Source organism: Zootoca vivipara, chromosome 10 (genome assembly GCF_965207765.1).
Source record: "Zootoca vivipara chromosome 10, rZooViv2.hap1.1, whole genome shotgun sequence".
Classification (NCBI taxonomy): Eukaryota; Metazoa; Chordata; class Lepidosauria; order Squamata; family Lacertidae; genus Zootoca; species Zootoca vivipara.
The window spans coordinates 37,447,358-37,473,066 of NC_142593.1; the positions used below are offsets into that span (position 1 = coordinate 37,447,358).

General features: G+C 41.9%; 1 protein-coding gene across 1 annotated transcript in view; it reads right to left on the reverse strand.

The window, feature by feature from the left end:
• Positions 1 to 652: 652 nt before the first annotated feature.
• Positions 653 to 25,709, reverse strand: part of CWC27 (CWC27 spliceosome associated cyclophilin) — a 111,155-nt gene continuing 86,098 nt past the window's right edge. Inside the window, exons 13-14 of the mRNA XM_035100352.3 lie at positions 25,221 to 25,324; positions 653 to 1,048 (exon numbers count right to left, since the gene is read on the reverse strand). Coding sequence (XP_034956243.3) covers positions 886 to 1,048; positions 25,221 to 25,324 — 267 coding nt within the window. The 3' untranslated portion in view covers positions 653 to 885. The remainder of the gene's footprint in view (positions 1,049 to 25,220; positions 25,325 to 25,709) is intronic.

The window sequence follows — 25,709 nt, forward strand, 5'->3', positions numbered from 1 at the left end:
CCATAAGTATTATTGGAAACTATTTAAATAATAAATGGTACATTTATTGTTTTGTGTGTGTGTGAATGCTGCTAATTCTGTTTCTTATGTATTTTTATGTGGTGAAAATATTTTTCTCAAAGATTTAAACATTATAAATATTAAAAGTGTTTGATAAAATGTTGCCTTCTATTCCAAACAGGAATGCTTCCGTTCCAGGTTCCAGCCAACCATGCCCCTATTCCAAATACTGTAGAAGCCAAGAGAAGCTGAAGTCAGTCAAGTAAGTCACTCCCTCTCTTTGTCTTTTACAACTGAGTGTCAACCATCTGCAGCTGCAGAGCATGGTCAATTCTCAATGGACTTTTTCTGGGGCTGAGCGTAGATTATGGTTTGCACATTTTTATTTAAATATTTGTTGTATTTCTTCAAACTTCAGTTCCCCTCAGCATTCCATTGCCCCCTCCCTTTTCTCAGTGGCCCTGTTTTGGCTCTGATTCTGTTGGCACTCACCACCTAAGTTTGCTATTAGAGGGAGCGATAACAACATTATCCCCATTTAGTACTGGCAAAACCTTTCGTTCCATATTCTGAAAAGATACTTTTCAGTATTCTAGAGAGATTGCAAATGCAGAACCCTCTACTTTAAGAATGCAACTACATAAACAGAAACTGAGAATGGAAAAGGAATTATTTATTCACAATAATTGCTAAGAATGATTTCAGGGAGCTTTTTTTTTTTACATAAGAATTCACAAAACAAAGCAGATAGCACTGTTTCCAAATTAGACACCAGATTCCTTTTCACACCTTGTAAGTGATATATTTTGGGACACCAGCTACTACAGAGCCAGAACAGTTGTGCAGTCATTTTCCAAGCTGGCTCTGGCAAACTTTACATTCATTTCATCTCCTTGCCTTTTTCTCTCTCAGAATCTTTTTGCTTTCTTCCCTTCGTCTCTTATTAACTGGGTTCCGAGGATCATAAATTTCAAAAGTATCTTCATCTTGCACACTTGCGTCTTTCACCTTTCTGGTTTTATCTTCAAAATGGAGCACATGTGACATCCTGTTAAGAAAAAAAGATACGCATTCATTTTGTTGGCCAGGCTAAACTTAAATGTTTTGTAACCTGCTTTTTGATAGAATAAACAAACATAGGAAAAATCTTATAATAAGAAGCAGTAAACAATTTGCACATTTTTACCTTAGATATAATGAAACTGTTAATTCCACGTGTAAAAACAGCATGATTTTACAAATAAGTGGGCTTGTAGGGGGGATGGACATTCCTAGCAATGACAAAGATAATTGGCTAATGTTAACAAGCATTAGCAGAGATGTTGCCTTAGAGATACTCAATTTAATTTTTTTTTGTGCCCCAGGGAAGTTTCCATCAAAATAATAAGCTGGGTATTTTATCATTTTATACTTTTTATTTTGATACTTTCTCCTGTATTTTGCCCAATAAGCAGCCATAGTACAAAACAAAACCCATTTTTATTGTTGCATATTAACATAGTAGATGATAAAAGAAATTCACATTGAAGTCATGACTAACCTAATTGATTTGCAATGTGTCTATTTTAAGCATGACTAAGTCTGGGATGCGGGTGGTGTTGTGGTCTAAACCACTGAACCTCTTGGGCTTGCCAATCAGAAGGTCGGCGGTTCGAATCCCCACAACAGGGTGAGCTCCCGTTGCTCTGTCCCAGCTCCTGCCAACCTAGCAGTTTGAAAGCACGCAAAAAAAGATAAATATGGACCGCTCTGGTGGAAAGGTTAAAGGCGTTTCCGTGCGCTGCTCTGGTTTCAGTATTCCATTGCACCAGAAGCGGATTAGAAAAACTGTCTGTGGACAAACACCAGCTCCCTCGGCCTGAAAAGCGAGATGAGCGCCGCAACCCCAGAGTCATCTGTGACTGGACTTAACTCTCAGGGGTCCTTTACCTTTTTTTTTTAGAAAGCAAAGCAAAAATATCAAGAATAGTGACATCCTTTTTATCAGCTTGGAATGTATCAACTTTCCTATTAATCACATTGTACTTTCCTAAGAATTATGTGTTCGGTATGGGTGGTGCAATAAAAAAGGATGAACTCTAGGAGCCTTTTATAATCAGGCTGACTGCATAAGCCAAGTTTGTTCCAAAAATGCATTTCATTCTATGATTAAGCACCAACATTGTTTCTTCAGACAATTCTTTCTTTCTTGCATTATTTACCTGTCTTTACCAAGTTTGTATTAACTCCAGTTAATTAAATTTCCAATGATAATGGAGACTATCAACATGGGTGGGAGTCTTAACTATCGTGTTTGGCTCCAAATGGCAGGACAGTCTGGAATGGCTCAACCTATCAACTCTGAACTTGTTAGTAGGTGAAACTCCCATGTTGAGCAGAATGTTCCATTCTGTTACCCCACTGAAGAGGATACTCCTCCCCATCCACTTTCTTGCTAATGACAGATTTAAGAATGGTAGGGTTCCCCTCACACCTATTGAGAAATCAAAGACTTTCCCACATCACAACATGTTGAACTGAATGTAGCTTTGTTGTTGTTGTTTAGTCGTTTAGTCATGTCCAACTCTTCGTGACCCCATGGACCATAGCACACCAGGCACTCCTGTCTTGCACTGCCTCCCGCAGTTTGGTCAAACTCATGTTCATAGCTTCGAGAATGTAGCTTTACTTAATGCCTTTTTGGCTTAGCGTTTTAGTGTTTCCCCACTGTGTTTTTTGTTTGTTTGGAATGCTGTGGAAAAGCAGGGTACAAATGCTTGAAATAAATAAAATTAAAACCCTGTAGATCCTTAGGACTAGAATTTTACAAACAGACTGATGTCAACTAGCCCAGCCTTTTCCCCAAACTACAACTCCTATCACCCCAGTCAGTACATTAGCCTTTCCAGGATTTGGACTCTTCTAGTGGACAAGAAGTTCAGTGGCACCTAACCTAGAGGGCACCAGCTTGGAGAAGGCTTCACTAGAATATGCTTTTGACTGAGAAATAATTTGTGATGCTGGACAAGAAGGGCTGGAGAAGCATCAGGGCTGTTCAGCCGAAGGGGGTGTGTGAAGCCTCTTGCCCCCCAGCTGAGGGAGCACGGATGTGAGCCAGTGGCGGGTTGGAGGCTCCATAAAAGGCAAGGGTAGCTGCATGCCCCTCAGCCAAGCAGTTTAAAAAAGAGGAGGGAGGAACAAGCTGTTTCTCCATCTGTGCTAGTATGAGGGCAGAATGGGATGGCGGCTTCACTCAGCGGTATATCGTTGGTGGAACTGCTGCCACTCCAGAATCCCTCTGCTACCAGAGCCCACCGGAGGGAGTCAAGCGGTGGCAGTTTCACCCGCAATATAGCGCCGTGTGAAGCCGCCATCGCGGTCTGCCCCTCATACTGGTCCTGGGCTCTACATTACAGAGGCCTATTGGATAGCAATGCTTCCTCCTGCATTCTTAACCAAAAATAACGGAACCATCAGCTACAATAATAGGTGAAACATCCAAATACACGTCACACAAAATCTGATCCCCTTCCCTGATTTGTTGCTCTAACTTCTGTAGTCTACTCACCTGCTGCCTCTATATGATTTTCTAATGACTATTAATGACTGTTTTTAATGCTTTTAGTATTCTTTTGTAAGCCACTCTGAGTGCCTTTTTTTAGGCAGGAAAAAAGCCTACAGATTTAGACACTTTTTCCTTCCTAAAAAGGAAGGGGAAATGTTTGTGCGTCTTATGGAGCAAAGCTTGCAAGAGGAGGCTTGGTAGCCGCCGTTGGGAGAGGTGCAGCACAGCACAGCACCACTCCCAACCACGGCTACCAAGCATTCCCCTGCCAGAGCCGGCGGCAGCATCGGCGCTCCTTTTGGGGCTCTGATGCTACCGCCGGCTCTCCTAAAAGCGGGGGGCAGCCGCGCTTGCCCCTGCCAGAGCTGGCAACAGCAGCAGCAGCAGCAGCTCTGATGCTACCGCCGGCTCTCCTAAAAGCGGGGGGCAGCCGCGCTTGCCCCTGCCAGGGCTGGCAGCAGCAGCAGCAGCTCTGATGCTACCGCCGGCTCTCCTAAGAGCGGGGGGCAGCCGCCGTTGCCCGTGCCACAGCATCAGCGCTCCTTTCGGGGCTCTGATGCTGCCATCGGCTCTCCTAATATTGGGGGGCAGCCGCCGTTGCCCCTGCCAGAGCCCGCGGCAGCATCAGCGTGCTCCTTTCGGGGTGCTGATGCTGCCTCCGGCTCTCCTAAGAGCGGGAGGCAGCTGTAGTTGCCCGCGGCAGCTCTCTCTCTCTCTCTCACACACACCCCTTCCTGCCTTCTCTCTCTCTCTTTCCCTCTCTCACCTCTTCCTTCTGAGCCAGTGAAGCTCACTAGAAAAGAACCCCCCCCCCTGTTTTCCTACTCTAAAAACTAGGTGTGCCTGGTTAGGTGCACCTTATGGAGCAAAAAATACGGTAATTTTCAAAGACATATTCAGAGCTTTGCAGTCAGCGGAAAGTCCTTCTTTGAGCAATGAGACTTTCTCCCAAGCAGCCTATGTGTTAGTAGATAAGGCAATAAGGAGGAACATGCAATAGGTAATGGAACAATTAACATATATGACAGCTCTGTGATCACATGCATCTCTTGTTTTATCTGAAAAGAAGGGTTTTTTGCACCAAGAACTCTGGCCAGCAATTTCAATGTTAGGAATAAATCCTACTCACGAGTTAGTCTTACCAGAATACATACCTTATTTGACTAACAGTCTTGAACAGAACAAATGAATACAAACAAGAAATGAGCTTCAGGTTCACTAGAGTATATATAGTTTAAAGTGTTACAACTTAGACAATAATAGTACAGTCATACCTCGACATCCGAACACTTAGACTTCCGAAGGTTTCGACTTCCGAAGTCGACAACCCCGGAAGTCTTTTCACTGCGTGTGCCCGGTGTGCGCGTTCTGCGCAGAGCAGCGCACATGGGCCGAAGCAGTGCTTCGACATCCGAAAACCTCGACTTACAAAGACGGCTGCGGAATGGATCGTCTTCGTAAGTCGAGGTACCACTGTACATCAAAAATATCAAATAATAACAAATAATACATAGATTACATAAAAATTCTCAATTGGCATGGCTTAAGTTTTATAGTATCACATAGCATTATATAGCATTTGGTTCCTTACATTTAATAATTAACAACTTTTATTTAGACTTAAAACATGCATTTTTGTTATTTTCAGACACTATATTTGAAAAACAGAATTCTATTTCACAAGTCAACACGACCTCATAAATTAGGTAAGGAACTGCTATATAATGCTATGTGATACTATAAAACGTAAGCCATGCCAATTGAGAATTTTTGATATTTTTGATATTACCAGCTGACGAAGACGTCCATATCGAAACAGGGCTCTTTTACTGATTCTGGGTTCTTTTACTGATTCGACTCGACAATCCGGCTCTAAAACGACCCTTTTGATCACTTTTGGAATTGGACTGATATTTCGGTGTATCTACACTCCAATTTATTTATTGTTTTATCTGAAAGCAAAAGTACACTACAAATGATTACAAAAAATACCCGTAGTTCCATCTGTTTTCCTTACATCCTTCTGGAAAGGAAGGAGCGGGAAGGGATTTGAGCAACTGACCAGTTGTGATTCCCAGCACAAATTCCTGCGCCGTGTGCCTCCATAAATCACTAATTGTAGTGAACTGAAAGCATGCTGAAATTTTACAATCTCCTATGAGAATACATATCCAGACTTGTTATAGAGTTGTTTCCAGTATATAATGCCCTGATATTTTAAAATATTGATTGTTGTTGATTTATTGCTTCTAGCTATTTTAGGCAACTTTGCATTTTTAACTTGTAACTTAAAGATACTTTGATGTTGTAAAAACTGATAAGTTAAACAAATAAATGAATGAACAAACATACCAGTATCCTAAGCATTTGTTTCATCAATCAATCACATCCAGCATTCAGCACTATTTCTTTTCTTACACTGTGTTTGGTCTAGTGTAGCTATCACATAACAAAAACACTGGTTGTCAAATACGTTTCTGGTCCCAGGGGGTGCAATGTCACAAGGAACAAAATTATTTAACTGAGGGAGGACTTGGCTACCTCTCTCGCCTTTGGTTATAATATGGGGGAAAGTTCCACATTCTGCCTCCTAACCTAATCCTGGGGCCTCCACAACAAATCCAGGGGCTAGAGAGATGGAAATGTACATACCTTCTGTAGCAGATGCCTGGGCTTCATGTTTTGGGATTCTTGCCTTAAATTAAACTGATCTAATACATTCTGAAAGCAGGCTTCTAAAACTGATTTAATTATCTGTGACCACATGGGGGAAGATAAGATGCCATCATTAGACTACTTTAAGTTTTTTAAATGGACTATTTAAAGTAAAAACAGTCATAAAAGCCTTTCTGAATAATAAAAAAAATGTTTTCACCACCCACTGAAAAGTAGGTTTGCAGACCTTCCTAGGTGCCACCAGTGAAAAGGCTATGCTCTTTGCAACTGCCAACTGGATAGTTGCTAATGACAGGTCAGGGAGCAGTGCCCCTTATATCAGTTGTAAGACATGTGGTCTTAAGATAGTGCTGGACCATTTAGGCTCCAAATGCTTAAATGAAGGAGAACTGAAACAGGTAGTTTACCTGACAGTTAAAAAGATCGATCAGAATCACAGAGGCAGAAGGAGCAGACAATGGGAGGGAGCAGACATAATAGGGAAGGAAAGCAACACTTTCTTCCAGTGGTTCAGAGAAATCAGCATAAGTGATGAAACCCCATGCTGTCTACATTGACTGGAGGTGGATGGTTCTCAACTTACTATCCAAAACACAATGAGAGCAGACAGGATGTGCATACCTTAATGGTTGTCAGTTAATTTTGTAACCAATTCTGCCTTATACTTTGAGAATGACTGTTGTAAACTATCCCTTCCTTTTGCTTATTACAATAGAGACTGGTTGTTGAAGGCTTCAGAGGAATTGGTGATGGATATAACTACCAAATGCTTTCGCTCTGGTCACCCTCAGCATATTCATGACCTCAGCTTGCACTCTCATGCTAATTTTCTTCTGGGCTCTGGCTGAACATTAAACATACATGGATGACAGTACAGAATCCAGTGCAGTCTTGCATATCCGAGGCCTTGCAGCAGACCTGACCTTTTTAAGGGGCGTTAATTAGATGCCCTCCATCCTCCAATTTTGAAATACTTTAGAAAAGACATCAACAAAGCCCTGAAATTTCAGAAGAACCCTGTTTCCAGTCACCCAGACAAGCTAGTCTGAGCATTTGAGAGAAATGGGTGCTAACACAATCATATTGCCAGGAGGAGGCAGAACCTTAGCCAACAGATTGCTCTAATGAAACTACAAAGGTTGTCTACAACTGAAGAACAAAAGTTTTGACCATTCTATTTTGTATGTCCCCAAAGTGTATTGAAGTTGAAGGCACAACCACAAGTGTTGCCTTAACAAATGGATGCATGCACAAAGCAAAGGCTGGTTAGAAATATACCCCTTGTACAATGCCAGGATAAACATCATAGGCTGAAGAGATAGTGAAGAAAACCTACAAATCACTTCCATATTTAAAATCAAATTAGTTTAGAATGATTAATCATATTGCAAAGCACACCAAAGACATGACTATTGTAAATAATCACCACTGTATTTTATATGGTATGTCGGGTTCACCCTTTTAGTATAGCTGAAAGAGGAAACAGCTGGCTTTTTAAACTTTCTGACAGCTGTTGCAGTGACTTCCAAAAATACATTAAAAGAATTTCCAAGCTTTGACTTTCAAAGCTTTATTTGTAAGGTAGAGCTTAACTATGTCACAGAGACCTTTATTTGTTTCGCTGCTAATGTTCCATCTCTACAATGTGTATTGTTAAGTAATGCGTTACTTTCATTAAAAACTCCGAACATTACACCCCAATTCTACACATCTTGGAACCAAGTCCCCGTGATTTCAAAGAAATCTGTTTCCCAGCTTGCAAAGGGTGGCTATCTAGAACCCTAAGTCTAGGAAGGGAACTTATTACAAACGATACATAAATTGAAGTGTGTCTGTTTCCTATGCCCAAGATAGTTTTAAAAACCTGGATGAATTTAAAGCTGGTTGGCATATCTGCTGCATGTGATATGCATTATGAACCAGGCAACATTCCTTCCTGCAGCACTAGCAGGGCTAACTGGTCAGCGGAGGGAACTTCAGACCAGCCTTTCCCAGCTTGGTGCTCTTCAGATGTTTTGAACTACAAATCCCAGCAGCCCCAGTCAGTATGGCCAATGGGCAGGAATGATGGGAAATGTTAGTCCAAAACTTCTGCAGGACACCAGGTTGGGGAAGGTTGCTCCATGCGCTTGCCATCCCTTGACCAAGTCATTGTGTTTGGCATTGTGGCATGTGTGAGGGAGCAACAGAAATGTGCTCTTTGCTTTATAGTGCTCTCAATCTGCCATCTCAAAAGGGGCAATAAAAGCCCGAAAAGTATGCCTTTAAACCTTAGAACATTCCAGAAAAGGCTGTGAATCACTGTATTTGAAAAGTCAGGACCGCAAAAACCGACAGAGAGAAAATGTTGCAACACTTCTCCCCCATTTGCCCTAGAACTGCAGTGCACAAAGCAGGCAGGCAGACAAAACAGATGAGTGAATCCGCCGATCAAAGCAACGAAGGTCTCCTTCCCCAGGAAAAGAAGTGTTAGCTGTTCTGGAAGAATGAACTCACTGGCACTCTTTTCATTTCCAGCAGAGTAGCGGGTGGCACAGGAAGAGGAGAGACAGATGAGAAACAGAGGAGACCAAGAAGACAAATAAATTGCAGAAGAAGTATAAAGAAAGTTCTGCAATACAGGACTTGGTGGATTGCAACTGTAATCTCCAAGTGCAAGCCCTGCAAATCTTAAAGTGTACTTTAAAAGCCTAGTGGGAGTATTTAATCAATCACAAGAGAGGGAGACTTTGGTACAAAACCAAAACTGTGATAAAACGGCTAATTAGTAGATGCAATGGAAGAAAGATGGATGTACTGTCTCTAAATTCCAAACAATAAAACTAATTACTGGAGAGAATGCATAAACAATCTCTCAGGGTCTAAATGAGGTCCCCCCACAAGGTAACAAATCTCCTTAACTCTGAAGCAATGGAAGTGGATAAAAACAATGGAAGTGGATAAAAACAAATGTACTCAAATACTGCATTGTATACTAAACTGCCAACCTAGCAGTTCAAAAGCACATCAAAGTGCAAGTAGATAAATAGGTGCTGCTACAGTGGGAAGGTAAACAGCGTTTCCGTGTGCTGCTCTGGTTCACAAGAAGCGGCTTTTTCATGCTGGCCACATGACCTGGAAGCTGTACGCCGGCTCCCTCGGCCAATAACGCAAGATGAGTGCCGCAACCCCAGAGTCGTCCGCGGCTGGACCTAATGGTCAGGGGTCCCTTTACCTTTACTTTTGTGCTAAAATTGTTAGTTTTAAAGTACTATTTATCAATTGTGCCTGATATACTAAATATTGTCCCTTTACCTTTATTGCCTGATATACTAAATATTGTCCCTGTATCACAGCCTCTGGACAGAACAACCTCTTCATTGTCACCTGGCAGACGACATCAAAGGAGATGCAAGATTTCATTGCTGGAAGGAAGAACTACCAGTAACAACTCACCACTGGTTCTTGTTTGGTGGTTTGTTTAGCTAGGTTCTAGAGCACTCTTGTCACTCTTGTTATTTTAATACCGTGTTTCTCATATTATAAGACACGTCTTATATTTATTTTTTCCTCAAAAAAACACACTATGGCTTATTTTCAAGGGGTGTCTTATTTTTTTCCTCCTCCTCCTCCTGCCGCGGCCGGCATTGCTGCTGCACCTATCACTATGTCTTATTTTCGGGGTATGGCTTATATTCCTTGAATGCTTAAAAATCCTGCTATGGCTTATTTTATGGGTATGTCTTAAAATATGAGAAACAGGGTAGATTTCTTACATGTCACAATGTAAAAAAATGCAGTATTACAGTAAGTTTTAAATTTAAGAATTCACCACTGGAAAAATAGGGTGGGTCCTAATGTCTGTCTGTCTGTCTGTCTGTTTGTCAATTTCAGGTGTCAAAGGCCCAGGTAAAGTGACATGTCTATACAATGAAGATTCCAGATACCCCTTCTGTGGGAAGGGAATTCCACAGCTTATAGGGCTGCCACTGGGAAGGAGGAAGGAAGTATTTCACAAATCTGTGCCTAAAACGCTTAAAATATAAACACTAATGTGAACACCCTGAACTCGGTGGGCTAGGAAATGAACCAGCAACTAGTGTAGCTGTTATAAAGTAGGAGTTATGTAAGTTAAAAATGGAAGCCCAGCCAGGAGTCAGCATGTAAGCTGAGTGTGGGGAAATTCAAGCTTGCCTGGAAGGTTTCCGCATCCTTAAAAAAGTGTCTCACATAAGCCAGCACCAGTAAGCAAGGATTGCCAGCTGACCTTTCCTGAAGAGCACCAGAGGATCATCTTTAGAGTGTTAATGTGAGAGGGGAAGCAAATCAACAAAGGTTGCCAACCAAGTAGAGTGACCACACTGGGTGCTTAACATGAGGCTCAACACAAACAACCAGGTATTTTGCACACTTACATTGCCCAGTTAACTAGTGACCACTTGGTCACTTATTCCCTTTGAGCAAACATTTCAAGCCTCTGGAACACAGAACAGAAGTTCAGTGGTTACACTTTCCTGCCTTCTTCCTGTTTGGCCAGGGCACCCAAGTTAATAATAATAATAATCTTATTATTTATGCGCCACCCATCTGGTTGGGTTTCCAGTAACACACACACACACACACACACACAAACACACACAGAGAATTCTACAGATAAGGGCCAAAGTGTAGTGTTCCTGCTTTCAGATCTGCTCTCATTATTATGTGGGATCTTTACGTTTAATTCTAGTAGTTTAGTTTCTATAGGAAACTAAAAGTAACACATACATAAAAGGTAAAGTTACTCCTGACCGTTAGGTCCAGTCGTGGACGACTCTGGGGTTGTGGCGCTCATCTCGCTCTATAGGCCGAGGGAGCCGGCGTTTGTCTGCAGACAACTTCCAGGTCTTGTGGCCAGCATGACTAAGCCGCTTCTGGCGAACCAGAGCAGCACACGGAAACGCTGTTTACCCTCCCGCCAGAGGGTATTTACTGTATCTACTTTTACTTTGATGTGTTTTCGAACTGCTAGATGGGCAGGAGCTGGGACCGAGCAATGGGAGCTCACCCCATCGCGGGGATTTGAATCACCGACCTTCTGATCGGCAAGCCCTAGGTTTAGACCACAGCACCATCCGCGTCCCAAAGACAGAACACATACATAGTCTGTCTATAAAGCACAAATGAACATCTTAACCAGAAAGGTGTGGTCGATGGAATTCACAGAAGGCCTTCTTCAACCTCTACTACAGGGGAACAGAACCACCAATTAAGTTGATCAAAGCCTTTCTTGACAGGAAGGGCCACTTTGAGAGGTGAATAAAGCTTTGAAGATTACATTTCTATAAGAAGGATGGGGGGTTAGATGCATTTTGGAGAACTTGACTTGTAATTTGCATGATACAATTACCACTTTGCAATTTAATGAACTAGCTTGCTCAATTAGAATAGAATGGAATGTACTTACAGTGAAACCCCATAGATACAGGTCTACTATTACAAGGCTCATTTCTGGTACAGTAACTGACCTTAATTCTGTGTCTGACCAGAGCAAAGGAACAGGCCAGACCTGGCAGCAGAATATGTGCTCTTACTACAGTGGTTCTTTTCCCTCTTGGCCACAATTTCAGGGGGGGGGGGGGAATTGCTTGCGCCACACCAAATTTTTAATTGATAAGAAATACACTGCAAAACAAAAAGAAATAACTCCTAGCAGTACTTGATTTATAGAACACAACTACTTTATAATATGATCATGGAACATCCAGAAAATATAACACAATGCAACTATGTAAGAACATGAGTCATTCCCATAATTTAATTATAAATGAGCATCTTGCATACGTACCTTAATTATGTGTACAATCTCAATGAGAGGCGTGAGTTTGTTTTTGCTGGGTAATCTCATTTATATTAGGTCTAATTTGAGACAAAAAACCTCTCACCTCCTCATTAACACAAATAAGCCTTTCTGTTTTATGAACGTTCTTATTTGTCAGAGTTGAAAATCCCTGTTCACAACAATATGTCATGGAGAACTATAGAAGAATAGCCAATGCTCTTCAAGAGAGTCGTGGATATTGTTTCTGGTTGTATATCCTATATATATATTATGATACGATACGATACTATACTCCTGAAATGTTTAAATAGTTTTTTGATTGTCCTTGAATCTTCCTGCCACGCTTGCCATCCTCCCCTGCCACACCAGCGTGGCATGCCACACCCTTTGAGAACCACTCTCTTACTACACAGCAACAGCACCATCCCTTTCTGAAAGGGATGTGAAGGAGTAACAGAATTACAGGAAGGAATAAAGCTGGTTTATGCTGAGCCAGACCTTTGGTCCATCCAACCTGGTGTTGTCTACAATAATTGGCAGTGGCATAGGCTTTCCCAGACCTACCTGGAGATGCTGGGGATTGAACCTGGGACCTTCTGCGTGCAAAGCAGATGCTCTACCACTAAGCTATGACCCTTCCCTTTTAAATAATGTTGAGATGCTCTTGCAGTGTTCAGCTGAGTTGGGCTGAGGAGCAAGCATCAGAGTGCAGCCTGGCTCATGCTGCTTGTGATGCCTGTTCTGATGTAAACACTTGCATCTATGCACACTGCTTCATTGTTACACCCAGTCACAGGCCAAAGGGCATTTAAGCAACTAAACCCCCATCCCCCCCAACATCTCCAAGCAGAAATCAGGTTGATAACTTTTTTGCTTTGTAAAGGAGCGTCCACATATTTATCTCTCCCCCACCCCAGTCTTTTAAGAGGCCCAATGTGGTCGTTTTGCTCTTAAAACATTCTGAACGACTTGTCTAGTGGGATATTAATGTGTCTATGAAAAGCCAAGCTACCAGAACTCACAGCACTGACATACTGCTACTTGGAAAGGGGGGGGGGGAAACGGGACGCCGACTGGGTTTTGCAATAGCATCAGAAACACAGACATATAAAACCGTTATGATTTATGCTTCCAGTATTTCCACTGTGCAAGGCACAGACACGATGCCTTTGTTCTATTGTTTACAGGAACAGTTCACACATACACTGTATTTAAAACATTTCCCAAAACTGCTGAAGAAACATACTTCAAATGTTTTGATAAAAGAAGATTGACCAAGTGTTTCAAAAAGAGAACATACCAGTACTGCAAATGGGTAGGAGACATGATAATGTGAAGGCCAGATGTCATCCCAGACAGCACAATGATGTACACAATGTTACAAAGCAGGTCTTATAAGATACAGGAACCTCCTTACTAGATCAGATCAATCATTCAATTAGTCTACAATCCTAGTTGTGGCTCACATTCTTAAGGTATTCCGCTGACCCCAGACCGCGTTTACACACTAGGTAAGCACACTGAGGATGGTACCAGAAGTATAACAGAGGAATGACTGAAAGCCTCTTCTCAAACAGACAATTATGAAGAGAAACCAAGTCCTTCAATCAAAATTTTATCTAGTGTAGTCAGCTCTGGCTTTTATGTCTGGGCTGGAAAAATCCTAGATGTCTGGGCAGGAGGTGCCTACATATGGGATGCTGGGGCCTAACGTTTGAAATTATCTCCCAAAGGATTTCTTAGAGAACACGTACATAACCCATGGGGATCGAGTCTCATTTCTTGGGCATCACAGAATTGATCCGGCACAAAGGCATGTTGTACCTGACAAGAGCTCAAACACTTGAGGGTGCATTTTGACAAGCACTGCATTTTTCCCCAGCCCCCATCTACTCCCCATGGAAGAAACAGAAATACTTGGTATCCCCCCCCCCCCTCCTAGAGGTATTTTCTAGCCACTCAGTGGAGACTGGAAGCACCATAGCAGTGGCCCATTAAGAGGAAGTGCTCTATGGGATAATATGGCTGATAGGAACTGGTGCAGCTATAGCAAGGGCTGTGCAGTCGACACGTGGAGGGTGGGGAACCTCTGGCCCTCCACATGCTGTTGGTCTTCTACTCTCATCAGCCCCAACCAGCATGACTTAATGGTTAGCAATGATGGGAGCTGCAGTTCGGCAACATCCAGCACACCATGGATTCCTCATCCTAAAGGTAAAGGGGTCCCTGACCATTAGCTCCAGTCGTGACCGACTCTGGGGTTGCGGCGCTCATCTCGCTTTATTGGCCAAGGGAGCCGGCGTACAGCTTCCAGGTCATGTGGCCAGCATGACTAAGCTGCTTCTGGCGAACCAGAGCAGCGCACGGAAATGCCGTTTACCTTCCCGCCGGAGCGGTACCTATTTATCTACTTGCACTTTGTGCTTTCGAACTGCTAGGTTGGCAGGAGCTGGGACCAAGCAACGGGAGCTCACCCCGTTGCGGGGATTCGAACTGCTGCGCTTCTGATCAGCAAGCCCTAGGCTCAGTGGTTTAACCCACAGTGCTACCCTAGGTCTGTACAATTAACATTCTGAAATATGCAGGTGCAGGTGCCTATGTAAAACAACAATGATAACTGCATATTTCCCCACAATCCCACTCTGACCATTTCTGCACACAGCTAGGAAGTTCATCTTGAGGTATAAAGCCAACAAATATTTCATGATTACTTCAAAAGCATTAATATTTCTAGTTTGTTCACAATGCTACACACCTCTTATCTCAATGGGGTTTCATCTTTGCAAGCGCTAAGCAGGCAAGCTGCAGAACCAAAATGGCCAGATGCCTGGCTCAAACAAACACACACTAAAAAATATGTAAGAGAAAATGTCATTTCTTCTGAAACATGAAACTTCTCAACAGTAAAAATTACAACTTTGGCAGAAGAAGCTATTGGACATTATGCAACATCTCCCCCCCCCCCCCCGGGACAGGAATTAATCAATCAAGGCTTTGACCACTGTGCACAAATGTGATTAAGAAAGTTGCTTAATGAATACTTTTAATCAACTTGAGTTGAGAACATGCAAGGGGAGAGTTAATTAGAAAAAATGACCACACTAGTGAAGCTTATCAGCTACTTATGATTTATCAGAATAACTTTCAGTAAATGGTGTGATGTACTGTACAAGAATTGTGTTCAAATCCAGTTTTAGCTCTTTGATAAAATATATTTGGACATGAAGACCTGGGTTCAAATCCCACGTCAGATATGAATGCATTAGGTGGACTTGGGAAATCCTCATCTATTTGGCCTTTAAAAAAATGTGAATAACACTGGTTATTCCGCAGATAAAACACTGCATGTTTCCATGTCTATAGATTATTGTTATTGCCATTTTATCCATCTTTTATATAAGGTAACGTAGAGGGAACCCCTAGGTTGAACCTCTATTGGAAGGAGCACTTATTCCTATTTCAGTCTGCCTGTTCTTCAAGATTTTCTTCTGAGGACCTTCTCCATGTACCTCTTCCATCAGAGATAGAAAAATCATCTAAACATTGGTCTTCAGCAAATGGGTTGAGGTGCACTTCGATCTAACATGGGACACATCCGGAGCCCAGCCACCATAAAAAGACAAGGCTATAATATATATATATATGTGGAATGACCTCTCCAAACAAAATGCCTGATATGAACTTAGGTATCAGGGGAAAAAAACATTTTTATTTAACTGAGAACTCCCAGAAGTGCAAGCTGGATTTCGAAGGGGCAGAGGAACCAGAGACCAAATAGCAAACATGCGCTGGATTATGGAGAAAGCTAGAGAGTTCCAGAAAAACATCTACTTCTGCTTCATTGACTATGCAAAAGCCTTTGACTGTGTCGACCACAGCAAACTATGGCAAGTTCTTAAAGAAATGAGAGTGCCTGATCACCTCATCTGTCTCCTGAGAAATCTCTATGTGGGACAAGAAGCTACAGTTAGAACTGGATGTGGAACAACTGACTGGTTCAAAATTGGGAAAGGAGTACAACAAGGTTGTATATTGTCTCCCTGCTTATTTAACTTATATGCAGAATTCATCATGCGAAAGGCTGGACTAGATGAATCCCAAGCCGGAATTAAGATTGCCGGAAGAAATATCAACAACCTCAGATATGCAGATGACACAACCTTGATGGCAGAAAGTGAGGAGGAATTAAAGAACCTTTTAATGAGGGTGAAAGAGGAGAGTGCAAAATATGGTCTGAAGCTCAACATCAAAAAAACCAAGATCATGGCCACTGGTTCCATCACCTCCTGGCAAATAGAAGGGGAAAAATGGAGGCAGTGAGAGATTTTACTTTCTTGGGCTCCTTGATCACTGCAGATGGTGACAGCAGTCACGAAATTAAAAGACGCCTGCTTCTTGGGAGAAAAGCAATGAGAAACCTAGACAGCATCTTAAAAAGCAGAGACATCACCTTGCCGACAAAGATCCGTATAGTTAAAGCTATGATTTGCCCAGTAGCGAAGTATGGAAGTGAGAGCTGGATCAAAAAGAAGGCTGATCGCTGAAGAATTGATGCTTTTGAATTATGGTGCTGGAGGAGACTCTTGAGAGTCCCATGGACTGCAAGAAGATCAAACCTATCCATTCTTAAGGAAATCAGCCCTGAGTGCTCCCTGGAAGGACAGATCCTGAAGCTGAGGCTCCAATACTTTGGCCACCTCATGAGAAGAGAAGACTCCCTGGAAAAGACCCTGATGTTGGGAAAGATTGAGGGCACTAGGAGAAGGGGACAACAGAGGATGAGATGGTTGAACAGTGTTCTCGAAGATACGAACATGAGTTTCACCAAACTGCGGGAGGCAGTGGAAGACAGGAGTGCCTGGCGTGCTCTGGTCCATGGGGTCACGAAGAGTCGGACACGACTAAACGACTAAACAACAACAACAATAATTTAACTGAGGCATTTTACTATATGTTATTAATTTAACTGAGCAAGAGTTAGTCTTACTTGCTGTTTTCTTGTTTTAACACATTTAACACATTTTTATTTGTTTTATGCTGTACCTGACCCAGACATCAGAAGGGTGGTATAAAAAATATTTCAAATCAACCAAATAATAATGAAAATCATGCCTGGACAGAGCAAATAATAATAAATATGAATGAAGCAGTTAGACTGTTCTGACTTATCAGCAAGTCCAGGCTTTAGGAATAGTGCTTTTAGTGGATGATTGACAATCTGGAAAAATGTTCAGAAAGCAACTAAGAAGGCAAAAAAAATTGAATGCCAGACTTATGAGGCAAGGATGAAGAAACTGGCTATGTTTAGTCTATAGGAAAGAAGGGGAAAGGGGGGGAGCTTAATTATACTAGTAAATAATGGTTAGATTTTTTATCCATGATGAAATTCAAATAAAGTGTATTAATCAGTTTCATCAATCACTAATGTGTGCACATGGAAATGTAACTTTGTAGAAAAATTACTGGCAGAGCAGTTTGATTTATACCTAGCTTTGCCTCTTACTCTATACTCTCTAAGAAACACCAATTGCATAGACTGGAAAAATGGCCTTCAGAGCTGGGCTAAAATACAGAAATCAGAATCAACCCTGTTCTACAGATAAGCATGTTGCAGACACCTTGGAGGGTCTCAAGAGGCGGTAAAGTTTTCCTTAATGATAAAATGTGAGGTCAAGGTGCTCAAGGGACAGTTTGTTCACCATTACAGATCTCTTGCTATGGTAACTGCAAGGGCAAAAGGGAGCCCTGCAGTTTGCCCACTGCATGCTGTTCTGGCGGTTCTTCAGACCTGCTCACCCCCCCAAAGCAACCAATTTGTGAAGGGCAAGGGAGAAGAGGTGCGAAAGACACATTGCACTAGTGGGACTCAATGTGCTGGCTCCCTCTAGTGCACATACTCGCTTGAATCTGGCCCAAGTTACCGTGTTAGCAATTACATAGCGCCTTTTGAGAGTGCATTGGGATTTCCATATATCATTCCAGCAATCCTTACAACCACTCTATGAGGAAGGTCAGCACCATTATCCTTATATTTAGATAATGCTACGGCATAATCCAGTTGAACAGGACCATTAGGCCCCAGCTCCAACCTTCCATACCTTCCAAGGACCCCAGAAAAAGTGGGACATCCTGTTTTCTTGTGCAAGATCTTGGCAGCCATTTTGTGGTCTTGTTCCGAAGAAGCACTTTTTCAGGGCCGCATGAGATCTCACCCCCTAAAAGAGTAACTCACCTGAGAGCATCCTGAAAGATGTGCATCCCAGTTTCGTGTTGGAAAAAGTTGGAAGGTACAGTGGTACCTCGGTTTAAGCACACAATTGGTTCCAGAAGTCTGTACTTAACCTGAAGCGTACTTAACCTGAAGCGAACTTTCCCATTGAAAGTAATGAAAGTGGATTAATCCGTTCCAGACGGTCCGCGGAGTACTTAAACTGAAAATACTCAAACCGAGGCGTACTTAAACCGAGGTATGACTGCATGTCCTTCTGGTATCATCCATAGGTTGCTGCTCAGCCAACTAGCCACAGGAGGATTAAAATTGGAATGGAGAACTTGTAGCCCTCCATATGTTGTTGCACTATGACTCCCACCAGCCCCTGAGCAGAGGCTGAGGAGATTTGGTATCTCACAGCATCTGGAGGGCTGCTGGTTCTCCATGTCTGGACTAAGGAAAAGACCAAATATGCAAAAATTGTGGGACCTCAGTCACAACAGTGACCCAAGCCAATTGCATTTGTGAGCCGTATAACAAAGGGTCTTCTTCTTAATGTTGGGTGACAGGGTAAATACATCTCTTCGGGCTACCAAACTCTCAAGGACCCAAATGCTTGCATGCTTGTGATAAACTCTTGGTATCCTATGACTCATTGTAACTTGTTATGCTTATGTCCTGTTCTTCCAAGGAATTCAGCTCAGTATGCATGGGGTCTGTTTTATTATTTGCTCATGTAATGGAGCCATCTATTTTGTTGCACTGTTTATGACTCATGTTTTGATGCCTTAGTGGGGAATTAAGACCTTAGGTTGTCACCCCATCTCCAAGATTTTGTCAGAGCTGGAAATAAATTCTTAATCTGACTTTTCATACAAAGTTTAACTTGTAATTATTGTAACATTTATGAGCCCTTGGAAATTTTTATTCAAGCCAGAAGAAAGGTCCTTAGCATGTAAATGCTTTAGGAAGCGTTCAAAACTCAAGCACATCTAAGTTTGGAATGCAGACATTGAACAGCCTGATGCTACATACTCAAAGACCAGCCAGGGAATGCATTTAACTATCTTGCTTCAAATATTAACTCAGGTTGTGCATGCTTTTGAAATGGCTGGAGTAATCACTTCCAGAGTGGAATATGTTTATATAACAGTCACCCAAACCAACGTAATCTGGATTTAAACAGAAAATTAAGGCCCACCATCAAAAATATTTAACCACCTAGCAGACAAGAACTAAGTTCATTGCATTAAATTGTCTAATTGGGGCATGACTGTGCTGGATGAAAGCTATACTCTCTCCTCAAAATGGAGAAAGAAGGAAAGTTGATATTCACAAACGGTGTGCATTATATTGCATTATATATATATTTCTTTACAAGAAGTCAAGAAGGATGTATTGAAACACCTTAGGAAACTCTCAGCCCTCCTTATGCAATGGATCCTAGGTGGATAGAGTAGCGTGTTTTTGTTCAATGCACATTATGAGGCATTATTTTCCATGTGTCGTTTGCAGAACTAGATTTTTCACCCTATGCCTACATAGATAATCACTGTTAAGATTATTGTCTCTGGTCTAGAGTTTGTTATGTCTGAATTTTTATACTCTAGGTGGCATTAGAATTTCCAGTTTCTTTCTATTTATTCATCTAGGCTAAACATATGCAACACTGTTAGTAACACGCTACCAGTGAGATTATAGAACTGTAACGTTCGAAGGGACCCAACGCCAATCTAGTCCGACCCCTTGCAATGCAGGAACCACAGCTGTCATTATGACTGGTGGCATGTTTGCATGGAGAATGAGAGAGATCTGTGGGAGTAGAGGAGAGACACAATGGTTTGAGTGGTGGTGACATATGACAGAGTCTTCTCTGTAGTGGCCACCAGGTTGTGGGATGACCTCCCCTCTGAGGTGCAGCTGGCACCATCAAGATGCACCTCTTCAAGCTTTTGCTTGAATTGTCTTTCCTCCTTCTGCACTGCTGTGCATTACTGCTCTGCTCTTCTATTACTCTGATACTGGTTGTTTTTGTGATTTTTAAATTTTATTTTAGTAACCCTATTGTACATTGTACTTAATTTAACTGTGATCTTTCTATAATCCACACTGGGACCATTTGGTGAAGGGCGGGCTGTAAGTCCAAACAATAGGGAAATTAAAATGTTTCTTTAAGTCTTTGTGATAGATAGGACATCCCTATTGATGGAGGCAGAGTCACCCGATAGCAAGGGTGATGGATTGTAACACTGTCCCCAACTGCAGTATAGTACTTTCCCCAACATGAATGGGTAGAATCCAGTAATGTGTGTTTGTGCACACTACTGGGATGGAGGCTAAATCTGTGCTTCTGTGCATGGTGACGCCAGTATTTGGGATGAAGAATAGGACAAATGCATCCTGGATTCCATCTTCCTTGCTTTGTTCTACAGAACTCAATGAGGGGCTCTGAACACTGAGCCAGATTCTAGCTGCATAAATTCAATCACCCTGGGTTGGACAGAATTCAGAGGGCTGGCGTATGGATACATGCATGACTATGCCAAGGTAGAGGGTTTCAGAAATCACAGAAAGCTTTTCCTAGTGAAGAAATAAATGAGTCTCATCCTTCCAAGTGGTTGGAAAAAGCAATGACGAATTGAAAGGCAGGCGTTTGCTCTTGCACTCTCTCTGTCTGCCATCACCACCACGACCTACAAAACGTATGTGGGCCTGCAATGCTTTTCGATCTGCATTTATTCATCAAACTCATGAAACACGCTGTTCAGGAGCCAATGAAACTGAATCTTGTGGGCACCCCCATTGGAAGCTCTTTGGGAAACTGAGCGACTGTCCTTACTTTATCCCCTGGGATGCGTTAAAAAAAAGAAAAGAAAAAAAGATAGAAGCTTTGAAAGAAAAATCCAAAGGCAAGTCAAAAGCACCTCATTAATAATGGTCATGAAAATAGTTGGTGTCAAATTTATCAGCACTGAACACCTCAACTTCAGCAGCTGCCAAGAAAAGATGAGTAAAAGCGGCAACTGCGATTTCCATGCCAATACTAGGTTTGTCCTGCAGAAGGGGTCTGTGAAGCTTTGCACGAGGCTCCATCAACAGCCCTGCAAATGCCCTGTCAGCATTTACGACCTGCGCTTTATATGCACTTTACGTTCTACATCCCTGGTTGGTGGAGGGAAGAGAATGATCGGTGCAGAGCTGCTGCTGCTGAGCTTCAGACGAGAGAGATATGTCCCAACCAGAGTTTCTGAACTTTAGAACAAAACTCTATACTATCAAGCATGCCTTAGATCTTTTAACAACACTTCCCCAAATGCCTTGTAAAACAGTAAAGTCTGGTTGTAATTATCAAGCACCATACACACACTGTTTACAGTAGAGTTGTAATTTTTTAAAAATGTTTTTGCACAGAGAAGTAAAATACTTCTGAAAAGTACCCAAACGTCTACTGTGTTCCATGCCAACAGGGCAATTCAGCCAAAAATGCAGAGAGGGAGAAGAGATTGCCAAATAAAAGAAAATATAACAAATTGGTAATGGCTTCTATCTTGACAGAAAATGAAAATTATACCTCAATGTGTGGCCACTCATGTGGACACATAAGAATGTCTTACAGGCAATCATTTTACTTCAGATAACACACCCTGACAGTGGTGCACGGCATACTGGCTGGCTTTCACTTTCCATAAAAGCAGCAACCGTAACCTATAAAATGGTCTAGGAATCATATAATTTATGCATATCCCACATGCATGCACACTCACACAATATTTATAATAAATCATCTCAAGCACACTGCTGTATTATGAGGGGTGGGTTGGAAGTCAGCACTAAAAATTCCTTCAAAGTTGCCACAATTGGATCCAGCCACCCAATCTACTTAAAGGCACTGAAAAGGGTGGGGTGGGGGAGAAGGATCCAAGTCCAATATATATATATATATTTTATCCTCCAAACTAATCCCCCAACCATGAGATTCTTTGCACTTTTTATAGTCTTAAGTTTATTGAGATTCTGAATGTCAAAATCTACAAGCCGCCTACTCCAAAGTAGTCAAGCATGAAGCTGAAGAATGGTTTCTGCTGTTGCAATTTATATATATTATTGTTGTGGTTTATGTCTGGCTATGGGCTGATACAAGCTACCACTGACTTGGTGCTACACGAATGAGCCTTCATCCGCCCTACCCCTCTGACCATGATTGAATCCCTTCCTTTCCTGGTCTGCCGAAACTATGGATGTGCTTGACCTGCAAACCAGGATAGGATATCATAGTTGATCTAACAATTAGTTTCCTGGTTTGGACATAGAGAAGGAATTGCTGTACATGAGTGGAGAAGTGTGTGTGTTAGGAACCCTCAAAATCTAACGTCAAAACTTTCATCTTATGGAAGAAGACAGCAAGCGCAGAGGGAACATGTGGGTCCTCTAGTCTAGAGTAAGATGTACGGCAACTGATCCAGAGACGTTATGGATCATTATATCCACACTACACCGTGGAAACCAACAGAGCTTTTTTTCAGCTGGAACTCGCCCTCAGTTGGGTGCCATTGCCATTATATGAGAACAAGGGAGGCATTCAATGTGAGTTCTGGCACCTCTTTTTCTAGAAAAATAGCACTGGAAATCAACACTGAATTCCTGGTATCTAAGTATCATATGAAGAGGTCCTAAAATATTACAAATGTTCTAGGGTTATATTCTTGAAAAATAACCATGGTCTTTACACATTAACTGCCCTGGCCCAGCCTGAAGATACAACTTTATAATTAAGGCAGGATGTCCAAGAAAAAAACCCACTATTCCTGTTTCCAGAATAGTTTATAACTCAGGATTGTAATTCTAACTGTTAATCAAAAGTTTAGCTAACTAGCCATGCTGCTGTTCTAGGTATCTCCAGAAAAAAACAGCAGCAGCCATGTGCAGTATTTTACTGGGGAAACAAAGTCTGCCTTCAGTTCCTGTAACTTAACAAGTGATGTGTATAGTGAATGGCAGAAGTTTAAAAGGGAAGAACAAAAGGTCCGTGGTTCAAATGCAGCATAGGTGTGCAAACATTATCTGTTCATATAATGACTGCTGACGAATTTTCCCTTCCCTCAAATTTCCTGCTTGTTACATTCATTTTAAGCATTTGAAAACCTCATTTGCAAAAAAAGGGATATTAAAAACTTGAGATCACCGCAAATCAAACTTGATTGTACAATTTGATGCAAAAAAAGTTGGTTCAGCAACAAGCAACTAGGTGATTTTCCCTTCCCTCATCATCATCACAAAATAAATACAGAACATGAGATTAAGTCTGCTATATGACCCAGGATCCTTAAGAGCAGAAAACGCAAACACAGGGAAGATTTCCACCAGGCACCCCCCAAACTGCGGCCCTCCAGATGTTTTGGCCTACAACTCCCATGATCCCTAGCTAACAGGACCAGTGGTCGGGGAAGATGGGAATTGTAGTCCAAAACATCTGGAGGGCCGAAGTTTGGGGATGCCTGATTTCCACAGTAGCTGCAAGCAGTTTATCCAAAGGCCTCTCCTCCTTACTGCCATCTCAAAAATATGCTATAACTCAAGCATTTAGCATAAATAGATACAGTACAAGTTGCTCAGAACATCTAGTTCCATACCTATTTACATTAAGTTTTCTCATTTCCCCACTTGCCAGCAACAAATGTAGGCATCCTTTGGCAAGCAACGTCTTTAGAACTTGGAGGAAGTCTGTGTCCTTTACACATGAAGTGTATGGAGAAGCAAGACTTGTTATTCTTAATGTGTCAGCTCAAGGCCTTATGTCTCCAGCATCACCTACATGTTTCATCTTCTAATAAATATTTAGCACTATTTTCTTTTGACTTTTAAATAGGATTGGGGGGAATCCTGTTAGCACAAATTGCAGCCTATTAAACTAGCAAACAGACATTTCGAATGTTACAGTACATTATGATGAATAAGTTATTAGTTACATACGCAGTCTTTTAATTTTAGCTTTTATGAAACAAGGAGTCATGACTTTCCAATGGTAGGAACAGCTCTCTTGCTTAGTTCACATGTAACACCAACTCAGTTTGATCATCACAGTTGTGACATTATTATTATTATTATTATTATTATTATTATTATTATTATTATTATTATTATTATATACCACCTTTTATCACAAGATCTCAGGGCAGTGTACAACATTAGAAGCACATTACAAAACACCAATGATAAAACATAATAAAAACAGCCTAATGGTAGCATAAGCATAGTAACAGTCATCTCCCCCACACTTTCACAAGCATAGTTTATTTAATAGCCAAAAGGCCTTGGTAAAGAGGAATGTTTTTGCCTGGTCATTGCATTTTGCACCAGCTGAAGTTTCTGAATCCTCTTCAGAGGTAACCCCCACCCGAAGGTTGCAGTAATCCAACCTAGAGGCTACCAGAATATAGGCCACATAAGTTAGGCTATCCCTGTCCAGATAGGGGTGTATCTGGACCACCCACCAAAGCTGGCAGGAGGCACTCTTTGGAACACCCCCAAGCTATGTACGTGCTCCTCTAAGAGGGAGTATAAACCCCTCAAGAGCAGGAAATCTTCCACCCATCTAGCCTAGGGAACCACCCACTAAGAGTGTCTCTGTCTTATCTGGATTGAGCTTCAGTTTACTGGCTCTCATCCACTCCATTACGGAGGGAATGTACTCTCTACCTTGTTTGCACATGTAAATTCCCTCCCTCAATTCCTGGTTCAGGCTAACCAGAATTTGCTGTGACACTGGAATTAGAAGAGCAGCTTGTCTCCATGCCAGAACTGAAAACCCACTTCAAACAGTAAGGGGAGGGATCATAGTTCAGCAATCAAGCACATGTAGGTTCCAGTTCAATCCTTGGCATCTACAGTTAGCAGGTGATTTGAGACCCTGGAGACCCACTGGTGTTAGAGTAACCAATTTTATTACATTTTCCCCTAAGCAAACATTTCAAGTCAAAAAGGTTTCTTACCATCCTTCATCATCCTCCACTTCAGGTTCTGACACTTCATTTTCAGGAGTCTCTGCTATTGCTTGGTTCAGTTTTGATTTGAATCTGTCCAGCAATGCCAGCGTCTGGAATGAAAACAAGACTGCTGAAAACTCGCTCAGTTCACCACACCTTTAAGTCCTAATAACACTAGTGAGCAAGCGTCCAATTGGTGTGGTGACTTGCATTGTGAAATGAGCTGAGCAAATGCACTGTGTGTGCAGTATTTACTTACGCATGTAATGAACTACTAACAATATATATCTAGTTTTTGTAAGACACTAAGTATGCCCACTCGTATGCCCACTCATCTGCTGCACTTCAATTCCATGTGCCCCAGTTCGTGCGGCTTCAGTGAACCTGCCAGTACTCCAATGGGAATACAGATCTCTGTGCAAGCAGAACTCCCTTGTTATCTTCTGTGCTGGAAAAGGTTTCTCATTCCCAGTGAATGGAGTGGAGCAGCTCATC